This window comes from Phodopus roborovskii, unplaced genomic scaffold (genome assembly GCF_943737965.1).
Source record: "Phodopus roborovskii unplaced genomic scaffold, PHOROB, whole genome shotgun sequence".
In the NCBI taxonomy this organism is placed as follows: Eukaryota; Metazoa; Chordata; class Mammalia; order Rodentia; family Cricetidae; genus Phodopus; species Phodopus roborovskii.
In genome coordinates, this window is record NW_026126087.1 from 76,695 (window position 1) to 103,546 (window position 26,852).

The 26,852-nt window shown below is 38.5% G+C and overlaps 1 protein-coding gene across 1 annotated transcript; it reads left to right on the top strand.

Moving 5' to 3' along the window:
- Positions 1–15,270: 15,270 nt before the first annotated feature.
- Positions 15,271–26,503, top strand: LOC127218416 (T-complex protein 11 X-linked protein 2). The gene is made up of 7 exons (XM_051179427.1): positions 15,271–15,391; positions 16,107–16,327; positions 20,421–20,557; positions 21,791–22,008; positions 22,098–22,279; positions 23,341–23,504; positions 26,187–26,503. The coding sequence occupies exons 1-7, from the start codon at positions 15,296–15,298 to the stop codon at positions 26,417–26,419; spliced, it is 1,251 nt and encodes a 416-aa protein (XP_051035384.1). The 5' UTR covers positions 15,271–15,295; the 3' UTR covers positions 26,420–26,503.
- The last annotated feature ends 349 nt before the right edge of the window (positions 26,504–26,852 follow it).

The following is a 26,852-nucleotide window of genomic DNA, read 5'->3' on the forward strand; positions in this document are numbered from 1 at the left end:
TCCATCACAGGAGAAATCCATCAGCACAAAGTCTCAATTCTGAACATCTATGCCCCAGATACAAAGGCACCCACATTCATAAAAGAAAGGCTACTAAAACTCAAAGCCCACATGAAACCTCACACACTTACAGTGGGAGACTTCAACAACCCACTCTCACTGCTAGACAGGAGCACCAGCCAGAAAACTTAACAAAGAAACAAAAGAACTAACAGAAGTTATATCTCAATTGGGGTTTAACAGACATCTATAGAACATTCCATCCAAACACAAAATAATATACCTTCTTCTCTGCTCCACATGGAACCTTCTCTAAAATCAACCACATACTAGGCGACAATTTTCAGGTCATACTTTGAAAACCTGTACCCCACAAAAGCCTTCCAACCAAAAAAAGCCCAGGGCCAGATAGCTTCAGTGCAGAATTCTGCCAGAAATTAAAGGAAGAGCCAATACCAACACTCCTCAAATTGTTCCACACAATAGAAACAGAAGGTTCATTACCAAAATCTTTTTAAGAGGCCACAATCACCTTGGTACCCAAGCTACACAAAGTCACAACTAAGAAAGAAAACTACAGTCCAATATCCCTGATGAACATCGATGCAAAAATACTCAATAAAATACTGGCAAACTGAATCCAAGACTACATCAGAGAAATCATCCACCATGACCAAGTAGGCTTCATCCCTGGGTTGCAGGGGTAGTTTAACATATGAAAATCTATCAACATGATCCATCATATAAGCAAACTGAAAAAGAAAAAACACATGATCATCTCAGTATATGCTGAAAAGGTCTTCGACAAAATTCAACACCCTTTCATGATAAAGGTCTTGGAGAGATCAGGGATAACAGGAATATACCTAAACATAATAAAAGCAATATACAGTAAACCAACATCCAACATCAAACTGAATGGAGAGAGGCTTTTATGGCAATTCCTCTAAAACCAGGAACAAGACAAGGCTGCCCTCTCTCTCCATATCTCTTCAATATTGTACTTGAAGTTCTAGCAAAAGCAATTGGACTACAAAAGAAGATCAAGGGGATACAAATTGGAAAGGAAGAAGTCAAACTTTCACTATTTGCAGATGATATGATAGTTTACATAAGTGACCAAAAAAAAAAAAAAAAAAACAAAAAAAAAACTCTACCAGAGAACACCTCCAGCTGATAAACACCTTCAGCAAACTAGCAGGATACAAGATAAATTAAAATAATCAGTAGCCCTACTTCATTCAGATGACAAAGGGGCCGAGAAAGAATTCAGAGAAACATCACCCTTTACAATAGCCACAAACAATATAAAGTATCTTGGGGTAATGCTTACCAAACAAGTAAAAGACCTATATAATAAGAACTTTGTGTTTTTAAAGAAAGAAATTAAAGAAGATACCAAAAAATGGAAAGTTCTCTCATGCTCTTGGATAGGTAGAATAAACATAGGAAAAATGACAATCTTGTCAAAAGCAATCTACAGATTCAATGCAATCCCCATTAAAATCCCACCACAATTCTTCACTGAACTTGAAAGGATAATAATCAAGTTTATGTGGAAAAAACAAAAGACCCAGTATAGCCAAAACAACCCTGTACAATAAAGGAACTTCAGGAGGCATCACCATCCCTGACTTTAAGCTCTACTACAGAGCTATAGTTGAAAACAGCCTGGTATTGGCACAAAAATAGAAAGTAGACCAATGGAAGAGAATTGAAAATACTGATATTAACCCACACTCCTACGAACACCTGATTTTTGACAAAAACAGCTAAAAGTATACAATGGGAGGAGGAAAGCATCTTCAACAAAAGGTGCTGGCACAATTGGATGATGGTGTGTAGAAGACTGCAGATAGACCCATGTCTATTGCCATGCGCAAAACTCAAGTCCAAATGGACCAAAGACCTCAACATAAATCCAGCCACACTGAACCTCTTAGAAGAGAAAGTGGGAGGTACCCTTGAACAAATTGTTACAGTAGACGGCTCCCTGAACGCAACTCCAGTAGCACAGTCACTGATATCAACAATTAATAAATGGGACTTCCTCAAACCAAGAAGCTTCTGTAAGGCAAAGGACATAGTTGACAAAACCAAATGGCAGCCCGCAAACTTGGAAAAGGTCTTCAGCAATCCTACTTTTGACAGAGGGCTGATTTCCAAAATATACAAAGAACTCAAGAAACTAGTCACCAAAACACCAAATAATCTTATTAAAAAATTGGGTACAGAACTGAATAGAGAACTCTTAATAGAGGAAATATAAAAGGCTGAAAGACAATTAAAAATGTGTTTTGGTAGATATCCGAACTGGTGAGGAAAATGGTGTAGTTGGATTTTTCTTTGGTCCACAAACTCACAAATACTGCCATGGACACTTATTATTAATTATGAAAGCTTGGCCTATAGCTTATGCTTGTTACTAACTAGCTCTTCTAACTTAAATTAATCTACATTTTACCATGTGGCTTTTTACCTTTCTTTCATTCTGCATTTCTGATTTTTTCTTCGTTTTCTTTGAATATCTCTGCGTCTTGATTATCTCCTCTTCACCGGAGGTCCCACGTATACTTCCTGCCATGATATTGGCTCTTCGGCTCTTTATTAAACAGTCAGAAGACACCTTGAAAAATATACATCTTCACAGTTTAAACAAATGATCTGCAACACATATGGAACAAAAGAGGAAGCATTATAATATTATCACATCAAAGAAAACATTCTGCACAGCATAGGAATCCAGAGTCATTACATAAGCCACAGAATGTAAGAAAACATTTTGTAAGCTCTCCATTCAATAGGGAGTTACCATACATCATTTATAAAAAAAACTCAAAGAACTAATAAAAACAGTAACAATATGCCTCATCTCTTAGTTTGCTTTTTTCTGGCTGTGATAAAACATTGACCAAAAGTAAACTGGGAAGGAAATTGTTTATGTCATTTTTTATTAATTTCATTTAAATTAAAACAATCTTATTTTACATAGCAATCCCAGTTCCATCTCCCTCCTGTCCTCCTACTCCTCCCATCTTCCTAACCTATCCCCATCCACTCCTCAGAGAGGGTGAGGCCTCCCATGGGGAATCATCAATGTCTGTCATATCATTAGGGGCAGGACCAAGAACTTCCCCTGTATTATAGAGAATGAGCTCCAAAAAGCCCATTTGTGCACTAGGGATAAATACTGGTACCTCTGCCAGAGGCCACATAGACTACCTAGGCCTCCAACTGACACCCATATTCAGGTGGTTCTGGTTTGGTCCTATGCTGGTTCCACAGCTGTCAGTCTGGAGTCCATGAGCTCCCACATACTCTGCTCACTGTTTCTGTGGTTTTTCCTAGCATGGTCTTGACCCCTTTGCTCATCACTACTCCCTCTCTGCATCTGGATTCCAGGAGTTTGGCTCAGAACTTAGCTGGGCCTGTCTGCTTCTGCTTCCATCAGCTACTGGGTGAAGGCTCTATGATGGCATTTCACCTCCCACCCCTGCACCCATAGCTATAGTCAGGACCTCCCTTTCTTAGAAAAATGACCAAGGAACAAAAGAAATCCAAGACATATCAATATGTTCTATAAAGATAGAAAGTAAACATGAACATAAAGATAGAAAGTAAACGTTTTATTATATGAGAATTTGAATAATAACTAACTGATTTGGCCTGGGCATTTTTTCTTGGGCACTTTGACCATTAAGAGTTAATGATACACTGCATGGGACACGGCATTCTGCCTGGGCTGGCTTGGCGATTTTCTTTCTATATAGCATTCTCAGAGCTGCAAAATCTGGCAGCCTGAGAATAGGTTATTATATGCCTATAGATTCTTAAAAATTAGGATATGGGGTTGAGTGAAAATGATTGTAAAAGTTAACTGTTTATCAGTGATGAGTAAACTTGAGGAAATCTATTTTAAAAGATAAATGTTTAGCAATGATGTCTAAAAAATGTGAAGAGGAAGTGAAACATGTATCTAAAACCAGAATGATGTGAGCTAACCTTTGAAACACATTAATCTATCCCTCTTTACTGCATTCTGTATAAATAAAGAAGCACTCTGGCTGCTAGTCAGTCAGGCTGTAAGATTCTATTGACCATCATGCTTGGTTCATCCTCCCCTCAACTACTCCTTACCCCCTCTTTGGGAACTGGGCTGGCTCTCAGCAGTAGGGAACCTTGTAGGACACCATGTTAGTATATACATGGGCAGCTTTATGTTCCTGTGTGCACAGTGATAACGACCCTATCACCTTCCTGTAATCTTAGTGTCATGGGTGTATAGCCATAGAATAAATACTCAATGACAATATATGTTTGTATGTAAGTGGGAAGAAAGGATAGCCCTCTACTGCATTCAGAGATCTATGCCTTTGGATATGAATTGACTGGGCTAGTGCCTGCACAAATAAAGCTCCTTCCTATTAAAAAGCCTTCATTGTCTTTTGTCTTTCTATGCGAATTCTGTGACAATATGAAATATATTTTGAACATTTTTCCTGAGTTAGGTGTTGATATGACTGAGAACAAACACCAGGGAGGTGAGGAGGGATACAGATTTCTATTCTTCTGTTATAGTCTCCAGTTAAACAGGCCAAGTCCCCCTGCATATGATTATGCCAAGAGTGTAGAGTTCACATTCCTCAGACTAATCTTGAATCACTTATAACTTCTTCAAAATTAACTTGCTGAAGATAACTACATTATATTATTATTACTAGCGAGGGATGATTGTGATAAGAATTTGGTAACTGTATAGTGTTATTTTATGAAAAACTTAAGTTAATGTGTTAAGAAACAAGTGAAGGTCCTGGTGCACATATCCCATTCTAGAAAATTGCACATAGAAGATAAAAAATAAGTCTTTTAAAAGAGAATCTAATTCAAGGTAAATGAAGGATGAGCTATTGTAATGAGTGAACATCTTTTCAAAAAATTGAAGCAGGTCAATTTTGCTCTTGTAATCAGCTTGTGAAGTGACAAAGTAGGCTAAGAGTTAAAAGTAAGCAGTGTGGGGGCCTCAAGATTCATCCACTCCAGCATCTTTCTGTTCTATAAGAGCATTTAGTCTTTTTGTAAAAAAAAAAATATTTTTTATTTTTCAGGTTTCCCTTTCCCCTTCAAACCCTCCCCGTCTTTCAAATTTGTGACTTCTATTTTTCATTAATTGTTGTTAGACATATATAATTTCTAAATACATAAATGTACCATGGTGTCAGTATAATATTACTTGTATGGGTATGTATTCAAGGCCATTTGATATTGGATAACCAGCCTGAAAGTCCTTTCCTGGTAGAGACTCTCTCTCTCTCAGCATTTCTTAGTTGCCTCAAGTTATTCCTGTGGGGTTGAGGCTTCCCAGGCTTTCCCCCTAGTTTACTTTACATGACTGTTGTCCTCGTTCAGCTTATGTTTAGGTAGTAATGTTGGTGAGCTAGTATTAAAATCGAATTGTAATGAAAAATGGACTGTTAATTCAGCTGTAAGAACAAAAACCTGGGCCCCTTCTCTGCTCCAGGGTCTGGTTCTTTTACCACATACCTTCTATGACTAGAAAATTTAAATGGCTTTTAGTTTCTATGTTTGTAAAAGATGACTAACAGTTTATCCCTCTGCTGAGAAGGCATCTCAGACAGGGGTCCAATCTAATAGAAAGTCTTTATTAGCTGGTCAGTGACTACACACTGGGTGTTTAGGATCCCAATGTAGCCCTGAGTATTTGTCAGGGTGTGTTTTTAAGTTCAATATATTTACTTCAGTTAACAAGAACTATCAGTCAAAAGGGAAGCCACAGAAACAGAACACCAAGGTTAGTACATTTAGAGATCTTACCAGAATTATGGACATTGATGGACTAGGTCTTTGTTTTCATTTTGGCAAGTAATGTTCCTCTATAAGTGCTGAATTTTACAGCCTGGATGGCACTTCCATCATAGGTTTAGCCATGCTAAGGTCTATGGTCCTAGTAAAGTCTTGGGCACCACTCTCCATTGCAAAAGAAAAAAACCAACACTATTCTAAAAAAAGTGTAACTTTCTACTGTTAAAATTAATGTAAGAGAAAGAGACTTTTGAACAGCATGAAATTAAATAAGGATGTGTTCTTTTTCCTAACTAGATAGTTATTTGTAATCTATGAGTCTTGACTGGGGCAGTGGGACTAAAAGCCTTGGATGGTTTCTTGATTTTACATGAAACCAAGACCTAGATATTAATTCTAATCTTAAAAGAAAGGTAACAGCTTTAAGTTCCCACACAGGAAATTTTAGCCTCCTGGCTCTATCATGTAGTAATGTGAACATGTTTGCCTGTTTGTATGCCTTATGTTTGGGGTTACCCTTGGTGTAAAATAACTGGCAGCTTATTCTCCAGGAATTCTGCCATCCTTTGTGACTCATTTTGGACTCTCTAACTTAGTATCATGTGTAGGGGTGTATGACACATGAGCCTCATTTTTTTCAATGGTTCTGTCAAAGCCTTACGTGATGATATCCCCTCTTCCTGGGTGCTATGGTATGATCCAGGGATTTCTTTGACTAGGAAGCCAGAAGGGTTTTCAGTAGTAGAAGCAGCCATCAGGGGAAAAGCAGTCAAACCACCAAGGACCAGAAAGAGTTAAGGAACCAGGTAGGCTTTGTTGTCCCAGTATAGGATACCAAACCTCTAGGTAGACCAGGAACGAAAAGACAAGAGGAACAATTGTTTCTTAGTTTAAGGTGTCATGTCTTCCTTTTGATGAGTCCATTTTTGGATCATGGTTTCTCTTTTGCTGTTTAACGGTTACTCTAATCTACTTTAGTAAAAGAAGTTCTACTAGTGGCAAGTTCCTCTTGTGGTATGTTTGAGTACCATAATTCTTTCTCTGAGAGGCCCTAGAAGCACTTTTGCCGTCAACACGGAATAGCAATATGGTCACAAAGGCACGGCAGCAGTTGAAGAGCCCCTCCCACCTTGTCCTTGAGTGGGACTCGTATGTTACATTTCCATCTTTCCCCTTTCTTTTCAGAGACCACCAACATGCCCAAGTCCAAGAAAACTACTTCCAAGATTGATTCCAGTGAGTCAGAAAATGGGCTCCAAAATCCTAAATCATCAAGCAAGAACCAGCAAGATAAAACCCCTTCAGGTATGTCGGTAAAGAAAGTTACTACGGCAGGTTAAAAGAACATGAAACTACGGGGCATGGTGGCGCAGACCTTTAAGCTCAACACTCAGGCGCCAGAGGCAGGCAGACCTCCAGTCGAAATACAAACAAACAAACAAGCAAGCAAATCATGAAACCTGTGGCACGGGTACCTTTAAGGGATGAAGAGAAAGAACTTTTTTCAATGAGTCATTATTTCTTCTTCATCGCTCTGCCTGTCTTCTTTTGTGTCCACTTCTTGTCTTTCTTCCAGCCTTATGTTTACATACAGGGATTAGGGCCCTGATTGGTAAGTGAAATTAAAATGAAATTTTAGAGACAAAGTATAATTAGTGCTTGGATCACTTAAAGACATGGGAAATATAAAGCAGACACAGAGGGCAGATGCTCTTATGAAGTCACAGTGATTGTGACAGCATGATCAAGATCAGCATAAGCTCAAACAGACAAACTCTCAGTATGGGTGGGGGAGGTAACCACAACGTTCCGACCTTAGTTGTGAAGCTATTGGTAATTGACAGCTGTTGGGAGATGGAGAGTCAGTTTTCTATGGCCTCTGGTAGATCAAACTCTCTAGTGGATGGCTACAGGCGCAATTATCAATAGCTCCCCAGTGTGTTTTAGTTAGCTATTGATTCATGAGCATAAGACTTTCCAACTTTCAGTGTCTTCCATTGTTTTTTTTTTTTTCAGCAGTTTATAATACTCATTGAGGGATCTTACATATAGTTAGGCAAGTTTATTCTAAAGCATTTTTCTGATAGTTTTTTTTGGTGGGGGGATTACTTTCATGAATTCTTTCTCTCTAAATTCATTATTGATAATTAGAAAAGCTGCTGTTTTTTTTAAATTAAGACAATTTCAAACATGTATACAATATAGGGTTTTATGCACAATTTCATACATGGCTACAATGTATCTTCTCAGATTCACTTCCTAATATTTTCTTGTCACCCTCCTTGTCATGAACCATCTCTTCCATCCAGCTTGTTCCCCACCTACTTTCATGCTTGCTTTTATGACTACATAAATTTAAACAGAATTGCTTGAATGAGGATGGATGGGGACTATTTAGTAGTATTTGGTTGGATCTTACTAGTGACTACCCCACTGTGAAAAAGAACTACCCCACCCCTGGCAGCCAGTTAACTGCCTAAAGCTCTTCAGAGTGTATTGGAATCTCATGAGCTCCTCTGCCATCCACCATGGAAAGTTGATGGGTCTGATATTGTGTGGATACTGTGCAGGTCAGTACTGTGGGTTCATGATCGCAATGGCCATATCATATACAGAAGATAGAATTTCACAGTACTCCTCCCCAATCTCTGACTCTTAATTCTTTCTACATCCTTTCTCTGGTCCTTGGAGGGGGTGACAAAGATGTTCCATGTAGTGCTGGGCATGGAACAGTCACTTATTCTCAGTCGTTGGAGCAGTTGGGTCTCTGAATCAACAGCCATTCACTGTAGAAACAAACTCTGACAAAGGGTTACAACAGCACTTTTCTTTTGTTGGGTATAAACACAAATATTTAGAAGACATCATGTCAGCATCCATTTAGCAAAACAAATGTATACATTATCCATTGGGCCTGTGTCTTCCCCATCCAGGTTTATAATCCCAGACATGAGTTCTGTCCTATGTAACAGGTCCCAACTCCAGTCACTAAGCAGTTGATTTCCCCCCATAGCAGTCATGCCATTGTTGTACTATTGGAAGTACCTTAACTGTCAGGTTTGATTGCAAAATATTGGCTATAGGTTCTCATGTTTGAGTACTTGACTTCTAGCTGTTGCTGCCTTAGTAGGAGTCTTAACTTAGTGAATTACTGAGGGAAGGCCTTGATGTATATATCTTAGTTAGAGTTTACTATTGCTATGAAGAGACACCATGACCAGGGTAACTCTTATAAAGAAAATATTTAATTGGGCGATTCCCTTAAAGCTTCAAAGGTCCAGTCCATTATCATCACAATGGGAACCATGACAACGTGCAGGCAAATGTGCTGCAGGAGGTGAGAGTCCTACATCTTGACTCAGAGGCAGTAGAAAGTCAACTGGCTTTCATACTGAGTAAAGCTTGAGAAAAAGACCTCAAAGTCAGCCCTCTTAGTAACACACTTCCTCCAAAAAGACCACACCTACTCCAGCAAGGCCACACCCCCTAATAGTACCACTCCCTTTGAGAGCCATTTTATTTCGAACCACTATAGCCCAGTTTTCTGTTCACTGCCTTTCCTGCCTATTGCCATGTTTACCTCCACCATGATGGATTATATCCCTCTGGAACTCTAAGCCAAAATAAGCCTTTTATCCTTCAAGTTGCTTTAGTCAGGGCATTTTATCACAGCAATGGAAAGGTAACTAAGATGGTATTGTATTACAGAGGGTCCTCAGCAGGGATGATCACTGATAACTTTCCCTTTTCTGCCAGTATAGCACAATCTGGCACTATTAATATTAACCAGAAAGGAGGAAGCTTCCAGTTGGCCAGCCTCTGGAAGAGAAATAAGTGGGACCTGCCTGGTGGAGTACAGAGGTACAAGGTCCCAAAAGGCATGAGTGGGAGTTGGATAGCCTCTGTAGAAGTAATAATTGAGAAGCTAACATGGTGGCATTGAAGTGATATGCTGGGATACTTGTTGGGAAGAAAAGGGGTGTCAGCACGATTAGGAGAGGGAAAGGTAATGAGGGAATGAATATGATCACAATGAATTATACACACTTATGAAATTATTCATAAAAATGAAAAAAACATTAAAAATCCTCCCTGATTTTTTTCAGTGACCTACTAATCAGTCAAAAGTGTATTTTACCTAGGTGGTGGTGGTTAATGCCCTTAGTCCCAGCACTGGGGAGGCAGAGGCAGGTGAATCTCTGTGAGTTCGAGACCAGCTTGGTCTACAAGAGCTAGTTCCAGGACAGCCTCTTATAAAACCACAGAGAAACCCTATCTCTAAAAACCAATAAATAAATAAATAAATAAACAAACAAATAAATGAATAAATATTAAAAAACAAAAATCAAAAAAGACAATGACTCTCCCTCTCTCCTTTTCACAGAATCTTATCAGTAGCCAAATAGTTCAGCAGTAGAGAATAGGGCTCCACTAATCCTCATACAATGTTCACAACAGATTATTTACAGAACCAGTCTTGTTCCAGCTCAGTTCTGGTAGCTTTATTTTGAATAAGAATGGATATCATAGGGTCACTGAGTGCTTAGTCACCAGGAACTGTAACTGGTTGGGAAGGATTAGGAAGTATGGCCTCCTTGGAGTAAGTGTGGCCTTTTTGGAGGAGATGTTTTTCAAGGTGGGCTTTGAGGCTCCAAAAGCTTACTCTAGGGTGACTCCGTCTCTGTCTCTCTGGCTCTGTGTCTCTGTCTCTCTCTCTCTCTCTATCAGGATGTAAATCTCTCAGCTACTACTCCAGCATCATGCTTGTCTACTTTCAACCATGAACATCATGAACTGATATAACCATCTGAAAATATAAAAAAGCCCCACAAATAATGCTGTATTTTTTAATTACTGTGGTTATGTTCTCTTCACAACAATTAAGGAAATAAGACACCAAATTATTATGAGTTCCTATTTGCAATGGTTATATCAAATTTGAGGATAGGATTTCAAAGCTCCACCCAATCTCTTAGTTCTTATACACTTTCTTGCCCCCTTTCCTCATTGTTCTCTGAGCCTTAGAAGGTGTTATATAGATGTCTTGTTTAAGACTGTCCTCAACTATCATTTATTTTCAGTGTCTTAGGTAGCATGGATCTCTATGTTCATCACTTTGGACTATAGTGTTTTTAAGGTTTGCTTTGTGGCCCGATCAATTTTAGAGACTTCATTTGTTGTATTCTCTGTCTGTTGCCTGGAATAGTATGTAGATATATGTGAATCCAATTGATGTGTATTATTAGGTCCATTGGTGGATTTTGAAGTTTTATAAAGGACCATCTAAAGATGAGAGGGAAATGGTGACTTTTCCCACTCTCGTTGTATCAGTACCTATATCAGTGTTTTGTTTTTGTTTTCATGACAATGAAGCTCCACCATTTGGTCTATTTGATGACTTGTTCCATTTATTAACAAGTATTAGCCCTCTTTATCCCTTGTGGCTAATTTCTTTTTTAAGTTTACTTTCATCAAATATGAGAATTACTACATCATTTTGTTCATGGCTGCCATTACATGGAAGGTTGATTTTCATCCATTGACTCTGTGTTTGGGTGTCTTTGCCATTGAACTGTTTGTTATTAGAGAGCACATGTAGTTGATTTACTTTAATCCACTGTGTGATTTTATATTGGTGAGTTCAGGCTATTTATTTATTTTTTTTATCACTATTGAGAAAGGTTTGCTAGTTCTTAGGATTTTGTTGGTTGTTCTGATTGGTTGGATTATTGGCAGCTAGTTTCTTTTTCTCATATTGATGTTAGGAATTTTCTGTTTTCTTACGTTAGACTGTTTCCTGGTTGTTCTTTCATACTGCCTCATCTGTATCCATATTTTATAAACCCCCTTCTCCTGTTGAATTCCAATGTTCTTTTTAGTCAGTCATATCAATATGTAGCTCTAGACCTCTTGCTTTGGTCTCACCTTGTGGGGGAGCAGGTTGGTGCTGGACACTTCAGTTCAGCCCATCTCACTTTTCACCACTGAATACTGTTTTGGCATCTCAAATGGGAAGATTTCATATCAGTTTAAATTTCAGGCAAAGATTTCAGAAAAACTGAAATATGAATCAATATTTGAGTGAATTTTAAACTCCATTCATATAGGTGTCTTTCTGATGTGTATACATATATATATGTATATATATTTTGTATATATATGTATATATATTTTGGGCTTTTTTTGAGACAGGGTTTCTCTGTGTAGCCTTGGCTGTCCTGGGACTTGCTCTATAGACCAGGCTGGCTTTTAACTCACAGAGATCCACCTGTTTCTGCCTCCTGAATGCTGAGATTAAATGTATGTGCCATCACTGCCCAGAGCAACACTAAAAAGGACACCAATATGGACTTCAGTAGCAGCCCAGCCCATGGACATCAACAAGGCCTCAGATGGCAGTGGAGGGCACAGATGTGGATTCATGGATCTATTGCAGCCAGACAACATGTTGATGACCATGACATATGTTACCACTGAGGGCCATTTGGATGTTCATGGGCTATTCAGCCTCATGAAGTCATGTTGATGTCCCTGGGCCATGTTAGAGACTTTGGCAGATTTTTAATTTTGCATACTTTCATGCATTTGTAACAGGGTATGTGCATATGAGTGCAAGTGCTTGTAGTGGTTAGGGAAGGGCCTTGGATCCCTTGGAATTACAGGCAGTTGTGTACATGTATATATGTATGTATGAACATCTATAAATACAACCTTCAAATCCATTTAGTGTAGCATGTATGCATATCTTAAAAGGTCCTACTTCTAGATGAAGAGCTACAAGTGATTGATGCCTGCTGAGAGTGAGAATGAGTTTAACATCATTGTCAATAATACAGTTTTGTACTACACACTTTCTTAGTATGGTTTTATCTATGCATAGTTTTGTTCTCTAATTGCAAATTTGTGTAGGATCTCTTTTGATGACTACTATGTTTTTTTTTTCAGCAAGCCAACCTGTAGCTCTTTCTACTGAAGATATAGAGACAGTTAATGAAGTTTCCAAATTGAGTATTGCTCATGAAATAATAGTAAACCAAGATTTTGTTGTAAAGGAGAAGGATTTATCTGAAAACAGGTACATATTCTTATTTATTTATTTATTTATTTATTTATTTATTTCCTAACTCATCTTGGAATAGTTACATAGCATAGATGACTTTTTGGTCATGCTTGATTTTTTTCTATTAAAACATGTAGTGCTTGATTAAGTCTGTCTTAAATAGTGAGATCCAGGGCAGCCATGGCTACACAGGGAAAGCCTGCCTTGAAAAAGAAAGAAGGAAAAGAAATAAAAAGTATTCAAGTGGAGATAAAGAAATGGCCAAGTGGCTAGAACCAGTTACTGCACAATCACAAGAACCTAAGTTCAAATCCCCAGAACCCACGTAAAATGTCTGGCATGGTGTTGTGTACCCATGCCCTATAACCCAAGCAATATGTGGGGCAGAAACAAAAAAATCTCCAAGCCTTGCTGGTTGCCACTCTGGCCCCAGGTTCAGTAAGAGGCCCTATCTCAAGAGAGTAAGGTATAGAGTGACAACAGAATAAGGCATCCAATACCCTTCTCCAGCCTCTATATGTGTATTGTAGAATACACACGCATATGTCACAGTCACACAGGGTCAAAATATTAAATTATATCTAAATACCAAATAAACCAATGTAATTATTGTCAGAATGTTAACTCTTGGTTTTTAGGAAGAAATTTCAGATTCTTACAGATAGACTTGAAGGTTATAGCTGCTAGAAGCTTCTCTTAATTCCATGCAAATTAAGTGGATGCAGATAAACAACTTTCTTTTTTCAATTTTAATTTCATTTTCTGTGTATGAGTGTTTTGCCTCCATATTTCTCTGTATACCATGTGTATGCAGTGCCCAAGAAAACCAGAAAAGTGTGTTGGATACCCTTGGGACGCAGTTACAGTGTGAGCCACCATGTGATTCTTGGTACTCAAACCCTGTCCTTAGAGATGAGAAGCCAGTGCTCTTAACCACTAAGCCATGTATCTCTCTAACAGCACAAACAACTTTTCTAATAATGATATTGCTGTTTGTCATAAGCAAGAAATTTCAGAGCATTTGTATGAGCCTTATTGGAGTTCTTTACAATTACTTTCATATTGAAATGCAGTAAGTATGTATTGAATTACTTTGATATTGAAATTCAGTAAGTATGTATTGAATGCCTTTAATTAATCATTAGCAGTTAAACGTGGCCTGGGGAAATGACTTAGAAGGTAAAGGTGCTCACCATTGAGCCTGACAATCTGTTTGATCTCTGGAACTGACTTAGTGGAAAGAGGGAACCAACTTGTACAATTTATCCTCTTACCTCCACACAAATTCTAGTGTTATTGAGCACTAATGAGTGCTCAATAAATGATTGTTACATGAGTGAATGGCAATGGAATTTCCATTAAATACTGGAAAGTAAATCCAGGAGAATAAATATAACTCTAGGGACTCTAGGGATTCTAGACTCTAGGGATTCTAGGGACTCTGAACTGAATGAAGAAAGTTCTAGAATACATGTATTTTGGTGAAAACTCCATTCATGGAAGGTGTACTTAGCATGCGTCTCTATTAGCAACAATCAGAATAAATACAAGACATATGAAAATCACAAGAACCAAGATAGAGCATGGTGCTTTAGTAGCAGAACCCCTAAAGTGGCAAAATAAAAGAGGCATTCAAAAAATTTAAAAGCTATAAAATAACTTGCAATAAAAAAGCTATAAAAATTGTGGCAAAAATACTCAAAAAGTATACTGTATTACTGTTTTCTTTTAACTCTTTATGCTTATTTCTTTCTCTCTCTCTCTCTCTCTCTCTCTATCTCTCTCTCTCTCTCTCTCTGTGTGTGTGTGTGTGTGTGCACGTGTGCACACAATATAAGTATATGTATGCCTGCAGGCAGAACATTGTATACATAATAAATACATCTTTAAAAAGAAATATAAATGATATCACACTTCTATGTTACATGCAGGATTAGGCTCAGAGAGTCCAAATCCAATTTTAGTTTATGATTCTTCTCAGGGAGGAGATGGGGGAGCGAAGTAGAGAAGAGCAGGCTTAGGAGAGAGAGAGAGAAACGGACAGACAGACAGATGCAGGAAGACTGAGAGAGAGAAAGAAATGGTCAGAGTCAGATATGTTGAGAAGGGGAGATAGAAAGAGAGACACAGGGAGAAACTGGGAGGAAGGGAGGGAACGAGAGAAAGGAGGGAAGCAGGGAAGGAGTGAGGATGGGGTAGGAGACAGACATTATTTTTAAATCTGAGAATAACTGGAGTTTATTCAGCACTTCTCAAATCTAAATGTAGCTCCTCTATGGCCTATCAGTTTAATGGTTCTTCATGATTTTAAACGCTGTTTGAGGGATCGTGATCCTGTATCAAGTCTCTAGGTAAAGACCATTTTGCACATTTAACTTTTTTTTTAATAGTCTGGAAAGCAAGTTTGTGGAGAAAATGTACAATGCATTTTGGGACCATTTGAAAGATCAGCTGTCAAGTACTCCTCCAGACTTTTCTTGTGCTCTTGAACTTATAAACAACATAAAACAGGTAAGTAGCCAGCCTTCTCTCTGTTGATACAAAGTTCCTAGACCTTAGACCTTGGATTATTAATATTAATATTACTAATGTTCTAAGTAGCTTACTTTATGAACACATATGAGATGGACTGACTTCTATTCTTTTTGTATGAGACATAGCTTGAATGTTAGGGCATTACTTTAATAACATAATGTGTCATTCAATAAAACATTTTCACTCAACTTCTGCTACATTTTAAGTACTCTAGAAGCACAGAAAATAATGTGAGCTCTTGCCCACAAAGAATTTACATTTTGAGTAAAAAATATATTCCAAGTGATGATTTAAGAATACCTTGCTTATTTCACCCTTGTTCTTTGAAGTAAAACAATCTAAAAATACCCTTAGCTTTTGTTGAGAATGCACCATCATTTTGTACAGGTGCATATATTGTAATAATCTACACTTAATTGTTGTCATACTCTTATTTTTAATTCATGTTTTTATATCATTCTGCCTTGAAAATCACCAGTACTGCTATGAATGATTTTGGTGAAGCCTAGAATTATAATTGTGTTCTGAAAAAAAAAAAAAAGAAATAATTGTTTATGAAATTTAGAGTACCACTTTCTTGGCCCCTAGAAGACAAAGTCTGACATGCCTTTAGCCTGAAAGCAGTGCTCATTGGGTGTAAGTTTAGGACTCTAAACATAATGTGGCTCCTTTGATTTTTCCTTTGTGGCAGATTTTGGTATCACTGCTATTACCACGTCAGAACCGTTTAAAACATGAGATTGAGGAAGCGCTGGACATGGATCTTCTAAAACAAGAAACAGAGCATGGGGCTCTGGATGTTCCTCATCTCTCCAACTATATTCTCAACTTGATGGCCCTCCTGTGTGCACCGGTTAGAGATGAAGCTGTACAGGAGCTAGAGAGCATAAAAGATCCAGTAGAATTACTGAGGCAAGAATCTAGTCATGTTATTTTAATCTATTTTCTCTTGTTAATAACATGATATCTCAGGGCTGGAGCGATGGCTCAGAGGTTAAGAACTTTGGCTGCTCTTCCAGAGGTCCTGTGTTCAATTCCCAGCAACCACTTGGTGACTCACAGCTATCCATAATGAAATCTGGTGCCTTCTTCTGGCATGTAGGCATACATGGAGGCAGAATGTTGTTTACATAATAAATAAATAAATAAAATGTCTAAAAAACAAAACACCAAAAAAAATTCCCACAAACAATAACGTGATATCATAGCATGGATAAATTATAAAAATATTTAGTTTTGCTCTGGTCCTAGAAGTCCAAGGGTGAGGTGCTTCACCCAGTGAAAGGTTTGATGTTGATGGAGTCTCAAGGTGATACAGAGCACCCAATGATGAAAGAAAGAGCCTGTGTGTGTGTCCTGCTTTTCCTATGATTTTGTGAAGTCACAAGTTTTCAATCATATGAGCTTTAGCCTGCTGTTCTTGTGTAATCCTGGTGATGGTCTAATGGCTTCATCCATAAACTCCATACTTGGATTAAGTTTTCCAACCTCTCAGTATCTCGCAGTTGGATTTAAAATTTCCTCATTTTGGAACCGCAAGCTATTTTCAAACCATAGCATGCACTGTTCTTGAAATCTACCTTGTGTGCCACGAAAAATCTTTGAATCAGATGTTATGATAGACCTCTGTCTTAATTGTTCTACTCCTGTGCCGAAGACCTGATTAACTCCATTTTTCTACTTTTTTGTTTTAAAAAATTATGTATTAATATTTATTTCACTTTATGTGTATGAACATTTTGCCTGCTAAAATGTATGTGTGTGCACCATGTGTATGCCTAGTACTTGTGATGGCCAGAGGAGGGTGTTAGATCCTCTGAATTGGAGTTTGTGTGTTTGTGATCCCCTATGTTACTACTAGGAATTAATTCACTCCTCTGCAACAAGTGCCTTTAACAGCTGAGGGATCTCTCCAGCTTCTGTTTTATGCTTATTATCTTTTATTATCCCTCTTCCAGTCCTGCAGATTCCCTTCTTCCCCATTATTCCTCTTCTGATGTTTGTGTCTGATTTTATGCAGGGCGTATGAAGGCAGCTGCTACTGCTGTGTGTTCATGATTACAATAGACTTGCCAAATCCAGATGTCAGCATTTCCTAGCATTCCTCTTTATCCTTCAGCTCTACCAACCTTTCTGCTCTCTCTCCTGTGATGTCTGCTGGACCATGGAGAGGGTGATATATATGTCCTATTCATGTCTGGAAACAAAACAGCCGCTCATTCTTAGCAATTTGACCAGCCGTTTGTCTCTGCATTAGCTGTTATGCAGTGTACAAAGCTGCTTCTATGTCCCAAGCGGAGAAGCACTACTAACATCTTTTTAATTCCAGGACATTCTCTCTGGTTTATTTTGATGCCATCTAAAATGGTCATTTGGATTCCATCCATTACATGAAAACTTAACATGATACTCTTATGACATTTAAGTATAGTACTAGTTTTATAGATTTCCACCCATCCCTTCTCAAATATTCTTCTCGTTCTCCAGGTCTAAATTCTATGCAGAAACAGAAGTGAAGACTCTCAGTGTTTCACAGCTAGAAGACAAGAAAAAAATGATTTGTTTATGAGTTGGAAATTAATCACTCGCATTGTAACCTCCCATAGATACTTGTTAGCGCTTTGATTTTCCCTTCCACTGACCACCCTTTTATTAACATAGCAGAATAGCTACAGTGCCAAAAACTCTAGACTGGTTGTTGAAAGGACAGGCTATATGTCTGTTTTTAGCTCTACTATCAATTCACTCTCTGACCTTTGGTCCTTGGATGGTGCATTTATTTTTGTGGAAGCCTGGTTTATAAAATAGCTTTTTTAAAAGGTATTTCAATAGTCTTGGTCAGCCTAACCTCCATAGTTTTAATGGGTCCATTTTGTATGAGAAATGGTTATGAATTCAAGTCTCTCATTTGCAGCTTTTTGCACTGAAAAATTCTGCAGTGCTGGAGTCTTGGAGGCTACCCTGCAGCTCCACTAGACATTGCCATATGTGTGATACTCTTTCTCAGCTCTCTACCTCTATGGAAGATTTCTGCGTAGGCTCCCAGAATGTCTCATATCAAGGCAGAGACTGTTATTGCTTCATAGCTCGTGTATTCTTATGCTTGTATAGTTAGTCCCACAAGGGTGCTGTTAAGTCTTCCATTGTCTTCTCCAGATTTTCACTGGATTCACAGTCCAGCTGAAGATACACTTCAGCTTGTTTGCCCTATAGTAGTGTTGATTGAGGGACACTAATGCAGAAATTCAAGGAGCAGAATTTTTAATTTTCTTGGGAAGCAAATGGAGACATCTTTGGGGTGTGTCTTTATAATCTTACGTAAAGGTCCTTACTTGCCTTGAAGATCTTTGAAATTCATTGGGGAGATTTCCCAGTGTCTTTATGAACAGCACACTATTTCTTTCTATCCATATTAATAATCACTTTAGAAAAAGAATTACTTGGTTACATTTGGTTTGTTCTTGATGACTTTTTACTACTTACATTGCCAGGCTTTAATTTTCCAAGTTATTCTGCTCTCCTCATGTTTCAAGTCTGAACTTCATCTTTAAATCATTTTTCTTTCATGTATTTCTGAACATGATTAAAAGTAGTCACGTAACTCCTTCAGCATTATGCTGAGAAAAGTTTCCCCCTAATATCTTAGGCTATTGACCTTAAAACTTCTATAAAGTATTTTGAATATTATGAACACAAATAAATTCAAGGTATTTGCTAGTTCATATCAAGGATGACTTTATTCTACTTTCCCACAAGATAAGCCTTTATGTTTTCGAGTAAGACTCTTTATTTTCCTTTGAAACTTCATTATAGTGGCCTTCGGTATCTATTTTTTTCAAACAACATTTTGACCATGAATACTTTAGGAGTGTCCAAGAATATCAGACATATTACAGATATTCTCTCTCACCTGAGTCATCCTCTATACCCCATTCACATCAACCTTTTTTTTTGAAAGAAAATGTTTTATTTTATTTTACAAATCCCAGTTTCCTCTCTCTCCCATCCTCTCATGTTCCTCACTGACCCCCCTCTATCCCACCTCCATCCACTCCCTTTCAGTGAATGAATGTCCTTTCCCTAAATCTTTGCCAACATTATTTTCTTTTGTGATACCCATTCTTACTTGGGTGAAATGACATCTCAAAGTAGTTTTAATTTTCAGTTTGGGTGTTTTGTAGCGTTTTGTCTAGACAGTGTTTGGCTTTGTAAAGACCATTTACCTGTAAATATTTATTAGGTGTTCATTATATGGCACATCAACCTATTTTATGGCCCATTTCTCCAAGCTCATTCAGATTCTGCTCATTTCCAACATTTGCAGGTATTTGATAGATAACAGTCCTAATTTTCAGTATTAATTTTTTCCCTTAGTCTATTTTGTTGTGCTGTAGCAAAATACTGAAGTTTCAGTCACTTCTAAAATGCACAGATGTATTTCTTAGAGTTCTGGAGGAGGTAGCATTTAATATGGTGTAACTGCATGAGGACATTTTAAATACATTCTAACATGATGGAAACCATTACCGTGTCAAATAGAGCAACATTAAATTCTTTTCTTTCTTTCTTTTAATTTTTTTTGGGGGGGTTGGTTTTTCGAGACAGGGTTTCTCTGAATTGTTTTGGAACCTGTCCTGGAACTAGCTTTGTAGACCTGGCTGGCCTCAAACTCACAGAGATCCATCTGCCTTTGCCTCCCAAGCCCTGGGATTAAAGGTGTGCACCACCAATACCCAGTGCAACATTAAATTCTTAGTTGCATGGTCTTTTATAATTGAATCCACTTAACCTTAATGACATAAACACCTCTATTAGGTTCCCAACTCAAAGCAACTAAATACTTTTTTTGGAGTATATGTTCAAATACTAGCTGTTTGTAATTGAAGTAAGTACTTTACAGGCCTGTTCTTGGTCTACTGGGGTTTTATTATTCCTTCCTTGAGCTCTACTCCTGAACACTGGATTTCCTTTCAAACTGTAAATATTCTGTTTTTGTCTGCGACAGGGGCATCTTCCATGTTCTTGGCCTGATGAAAATGGACATGGTGAACTATACCATCAAGAACATTCGGCCATACTTGCAAGAACATTCTGTCCAATACGAACGAGCTAAATTTCAGGAACTCCTTGACAAGCAGCCTAGTATGTTTAAATTTTAAGTAGAGGGGGAAATTGGCCTTTGATCGTTTTGCACAGTGATTTTCTCTTTTGGAATAGAAGGTGTACTTCTTGGAACAAGAGTAGAGAAGCAAACTTTTCTAAGACAGAAATACCCATACACATTACCTTTAAAAATTAAGTTTGTCCTTTGACAATGTTATACATGTACACAGTGCAATCTGATCACCCCTAACCACAGTCTTCCTTATGCCCCCAACATCCACAATTTCCCCTTCAAAGAATCCCCTATCCTACTTTCCTCTCTTTTTGTCTTGTGACCACCTGAGTTTGGAGATTACTCACATCATCATGGTTATGGAACCATCCATTGGAGTAGGAACAACTCACTTGGTGGTCCATCATTGAATGACTCCTTCCCACTCCCAACAGCCACCTCCAGGTAGCTCCTGGAGAACAGCACAAGCCCATGAGCCCCTCCCCTCCCCGTGACTGGGTTTTAACAGACCCCATCTTATGCAGACTTAGTACAGCTTAGCTATCTCAGCTGCTTTGAGATCACAACTGCAGTAAGTGTGCCATGTCCAGAATATAACAATTCACCACCCTCCTTATTGTCTTCACACTTCTGTACTCTTTCTGTCTTCTATGGTATTCCCTGAGCCTTGGAAGGGGTATGATAGATTTTCTGTTTATAGCTGAGTGTACAATACTTATTCTTAGCACTTGGAGCAGCCACAAATCTTTGCACTAATTTCTATTTGCTTCAAATAGAAGCATGTCTGATCAAGGCTGAGAACAACACATGGGTATGGATATACATATTTAGATCTAGTTTGACAATATTTTTATTTAGACAAATGAAGCAATAGGTTCCTCTCTAGGGACTATGAACTCCTCAGACACGGGTCTTTGCCAGGCTCACAAAGCCAGGCATGAACTCTCACCTATGGAGTGGTTCTCCAGTTTTATCAGAAAGCTATTGATTACCCCTATATTGGTCATGTTGACATTGCACTAGTTTGCAGATGTTGCCTAGAATGTTGGTATTGTGGTAAACAAGGTCTACAGGTTGGTGGTGAGTTTCCTAGCAGATGGCTGCAAAGCACCTTCTTGAACTGTGAAAGCCATTCTGGAAGGGAATGCCTTGTTCTGTTCCAGCTTTTAAAATGACTGCTTTCTTCACCAAGAGACTATCTTAAAGTCTCCGACTTGAAGCCTTGCAGTGTTAAACATATATGTTCCCTTCTCTCATAGATTTCCTTGATTGTACCACCAAATGGATGACTAGAGCTGCCACTGATGTTACTACACCACTGCCAAGTACATCTATGTCTCCGAGCTCCTCTTCTGGCACAATAAGTTCATTTCCATATTCAATAACTAACCTAGAGCCACCTAGTCTAACAACAGTGTTATACCAAGGCTATCTAAACCTTGTTCTCAGGGACTATGGGAATGAAGAATTCCCTGAGGTACGAATGTTGTTGAGGCATCACCTTGTTATCTTTTACTTAGAAGCTCCATTACAACTCTCCTAACAGCATATTCTTTCTTGTCTTAGACTCTGCTGATGGATAAAGCACGGCTGCAGATCATGAAATCCAAATTACGCCACTTGACCATTCTAGCTTCAGTTTTACTTGTGGCAAGAAGTTTCTCTTGTGGTGTTTTATTCAGCTCACCAGAATTTGTGGATAAACTGAAGTGTATAACTAAGGCTCTAACAGAAGAATTTAGCTCCAAGTATGTTTCATTGATCTTTCCGTGTGTGTGTGTGTGTGTGTGTGTGTGTGTCTTTCTCTCTCTCTCTCTCTCTCTCTCTCTCTCTCTCTCTCTCTCTCTCTCTGTGTGTGTATGGATGCATATCAACATGTATGTACACAGTCATTTATCCGTGGAAGTGTGTACACATGTCAAAGCCAGAAGTCAACTACAGAGGTATTGTTTTTGAAACATGATCACTCATTGAACTTGAAGCTGACTAATTAAGCTAGGCTGGCTCGGCAGTAAGTTCCAGGGAGCCACCTGTCTATACCTCGATAGTGCTTACAGCCATGCTGCATAACTTTTGACTTTTTGTGTGGTTACTGTGGAACCAAGCTCAGGTTTTCATTCTTGTGTGGCAAGCATTTTATCAAATGAGATTCCCAGATTTCTCATAGATTTCTTTTAGAGTGACATTTAGTTCATAGACAGGCATCCCATTATGCTTCACACAAAGGCCCTTTGTAAACCAGATCACAAAAGATTGTTGGCATTTTAGGTTTGGCATAATGAAGAATAATAATATACCAACCAGAAGGAGAATAAGGTGGCTACTTTGCTGCAAATATTAATTATTAATTATTATGTTTTCTACTAGTGAGACACTATATATTTCATCAAAGGACAGTGGAAATTTGTTATTTATAGCCAGAAGTTTATCATTTAATCATTAATATTGATTGATAATTCAAAAGAGGAATTAGAAATTTAGTTTTATTAGTTTATTTGCATTTTGGCAAAGTAAGAAGGAATACTACATGAAATATCTAAATCTTTCAACAATATTTTAATGTCCAGGATGTAACCAACCATTGCCCAATATATATTGTTCCATTTAAAGTTAGCATATAGTACTACACATGAATAATTTGGCACCTTAATGATAATAACAGAATTCTTTTACATGCTCATTGATTCATGTTGTCTATTGATGGTGAGAAGATCACAATTCTTCTTGGGTATGCCTAATTTCTAGCCTGGAGCCTTTTGGGTTTGGTCCCTATGTTAGGGAAACTCTGTTTTCTGTCCTCACTATCCAGGCCAGAAGAGTCTATGCTCAGTGTCAGTGACCAGATATCTCAAGAAATCCATCAAGGACTCCAGAACACAGGCCTCACTGCTTTGAGCAGTGAAAATAGGGCATCTCTTGTAGGCCAACTCCGGAACATTGCCAAGAAAGAGAACTGCATTCGTACCATCATTGGTAAGAGTCTCTAAAGTGGTAAGAAATAGAAATAACTGCCAGGTAAGAGTTAAACTCTTCTCCACACTTCCAAATCCTTCTCATCCTTTCAAAGAGTTTCACTCCTTGGTGAATAAGCATTTAAATGTATGAGGCTATGGGGCCCATCTTATTCATATCACCACATCCCACTCCCTGTCCCAGACAGGTTTATAGCCATATCATCATGCAAAAAGAAATCATTCAGTCCAACTTCAAAAGCCCCCATAGCTTATCACACTCTCAACACTGTGTAAAAAGCCCAAAGTTCAAATACTCTGAGGCTTGTGACAATCCCTACTGAAACCTCTTGTAAATTCAAAATAAAAAAGCAGATCACATCCAACATATAATACATAATATACATAACTATTCCAAAACTGGGGCAAAGGAGCATAGTGTGGAAATATTGGATCAAGGCAACTCCAAAACCCAGCATGGAAAACTCTAAATTCTGCATCTCTGCATCTGATGTCAGAGTACTGTTCAGATTTCAAACTCCTTTTAGTTTGCTTCTCTCTCTTGAGACATCCAGTCTGCAGCTTTCCTTGGTAGGTATCACAAGACTCTGGCATCTCCAACATAATACAAGCTTCACCTTTGCAGCTTCACACAGTAGCCTCTCCAGACTACCACTCAGGGTTTTTCCTGCTACACCCTTGGCCTTAGTGGCTTTCCATAGCTGGGGAAGAAGATTGTACAACTTTTTTCTTGAATTCCTTGACTCTAAAGCTAGAGCTAGGGTCAAGTTGCCAAGTTCTGTGGCTTTCTGGGGCTGGAACAAGGTCCCCTCCTACAATTACATGTGCATCAGATTTCTGGTTTGATGGTTCCTTCACTGCTTAAGCTCTCCTTTTATTTCTTTTCACAAGTTGAAAGCTTAGCTGGGTAGAGTCTTGCTCTGAGGTCACCGCTCCCTTTATTTCATTTAGCATCAGGCTTTTCTTTAAATATCTTATCTCAGCATTGGGCTTAGCTCCATTACAATTCTTGGTGTTCCTTTTCTCCCCAAACTGTACAGTTTGTATTTTTCCTTGTTTATCTCATTCCTTTTCCTTACAGACCTGCATGAAAGTGACCACTAATAACTCTGTTGTGTAAACAGAGTCAATACTAGGTCATCTTAAAAATCTCTTCTGCTAATGACATTAATCCATTAATGTCATTTTAGCTTAAAGAAGATTTTTAGGACAAGGTCAAAAATATCACAAAAATAATCTCTAGGTTACTTACTAATATTCTTCCCCATATGAAACTTCTTGAGCTGGGCCATCATAATTAAAATTGCTCTCAGCACTGCTGTCTTCCACATTCTTACCAGTATGACCCATTAAGTGGTGCTTAATATGCTCAACTGCTTTATTTTTATTTATTTTTTACATTGTGACTAGATTTCCCCCCTCCTCTCCTCCCAGTCCTCCTCTCCCTCCTTTCTGTCCCCCCATTCACTCTTCCTCCACTTCTATTCAGAAAATTGCAGGCCTCTCATTGGTACCAACAATGGCATATCACGTTACAGTAAGACTAAGCATCTCTTCTCATATTAAGGCTGGACAGATCAACCTAGTAATAGGAAAAGGTTCCCAAAAGCCAGCAAAAGAGTCAGAGGCAGTCCCTGCTTCCACTGTTAGGAGTCCCACAAAAAGATCAAGCTACACAACTGTAAACATGTATGCAGAGGGCCTAGATCAGTCAGTCTTTTGCAGGCTCCATGGTTGTCAGTTCAATATCTGTGAGCCCCTATTAACCCAGGTTAGTTAATTCTGTGGGTTTTCTTGGGGTATCCTTGACCTCTCTGACTCCTACAATCCTTTCTCTCCCTCTTCTTCAGGATTCTCCAATGTCTACCTAGTGTTTTTCTGTGGGTCTCTGCATCTGTTTCTATCAGTTGGATGAAGCCTCTCTGTTGACAATTAATCTAGGCACCAATCTAAGAGTATAAATAATATCATTAGGCATCATTCATTACATTGACTTTTCTTTCCAGTCATGTTTGGTTCTATCCTAGGTCTCTGGGCCATCCAGTCCTGGTGCTTCAGGCAGTGTCAGCGGGGGGTGGGGGGGTGGGGGTGGAAGGGGACTCACTCTCATGGCATGGGTTCAACTGCTTTCTTAACCCAAAATCCAAGTCTATACCACAAGCAACAGCATGGTCAGGCCTGTCATAGCAATAACCCATTCCCCAGGACCAACTTCTGTCTTAGTCACTGTTCTATTGCTGTGCAGCAACACCATAAGTAAGGGAAACCTTATAAAAGAAAGCAATGAATTGAGGTTTGCTCAGAGTTTCAGAGGCTTAATCCATTATAACCATGGCAGGGAGCATGGAAGCAAGCAGGAGTGGTGCTGAAGAAGTAGCTTAGAGTCAGTACTGATGTGCAAGTGAGAGACAGAGACTGGAATTGGCATGGACTTTTGAAACGTCAAAGCCCATCCCTAGTAACACACTTCAACAAGGCAACAGCTCCTAATTCCTCTAATACTTTCAAACATTTCCATTTCCTGGTAACTAAGTATTCAAATATATGAGTCTATGGGAGCCATTCTTATTCAAACCACCACACTGAAAAAAAAATGTAAAAAACAAAACTTTTGAGAGCAGACAGTGAATGGTGTTTCTTCTCAAACCTCTTTTTTCCCTTTTCCTTTTCTTCCCTATGGCAGAACAACGGATACATTTGTTTCTTAAATGCTGTTTGATTCGAGGCATGCAGGAATCTCTTCTAGACTTCCCCGGAGGACTTCTTTTCATTGAACCAGAGTTGGCAGAACTAGGCTGGAAATTCGTTAATTTGATGCATCACAACCAGCATGTATTTAGTCCATACTATGCTGAGATCTTAAAAAATATCATCTCTCCACCGAAAGCAGAAGAAAATGAAGAAAAACCTATCTGATACTGTTGGTTCCGAGTCCTGGCATGAGGAATCTGGAGAGGGCTTATCATACTCCCAGAATGACATCATTTGTAGCCAACAATTACAAGCAGCACTCTTCCTCAGTAACAGTCAGGATGATACTGCAGGGGTCAAACATATAAACACCCAATGGCCCAATCCCCTTCATTAATAAATTCCTGAGCTGCAAGAAAACCTCAGTGTCTTTTATGATTCAGCTATAACCATGTCTCTCTCACCTTCCCCCAACTATCAGAAAAACCAGTGGGCTCTCAATTTTCTCTGCAATGGCAGGCCAGTTTTCAGTATGGTAGCTTGGACTGGTGTCAAGTAATGGTATTAACATTATTGTCTTCAGTTTAAAAAAGTTTCCTTGAGTGGTACAAAAAAAATCTACTGGATTATAAAATAAAAGGGAATACAAAACAACAAA

What these genes read in the sequence shown, in the direction of transcription:
- LOC127218416 (XM_051179427.1), top strand. Translation starts at nt 15,296, where the DNA reads ATGTACAATGCATTTTGGGACCATTTGAAAGATCAGCTGTCAAGTACT. An exon ending in ACAGAAGAATTTAGCTCCAA is followed by an intron (nt 22,280 to 23,340) that starts GTATGTTTCATT and finishes CTCACTATCCAG; the next exon opens with GCCAGAAGAGTCTATGCTCA. An exon ending in CTGCATTCGTACCATCATTG is followed by an intron (nt 23,505 to 26,186) that starts GTAAGAGTCTCT and finishes TCCCTATGGCAG; the next exon opens with AACAACGGATACATTTGTTT.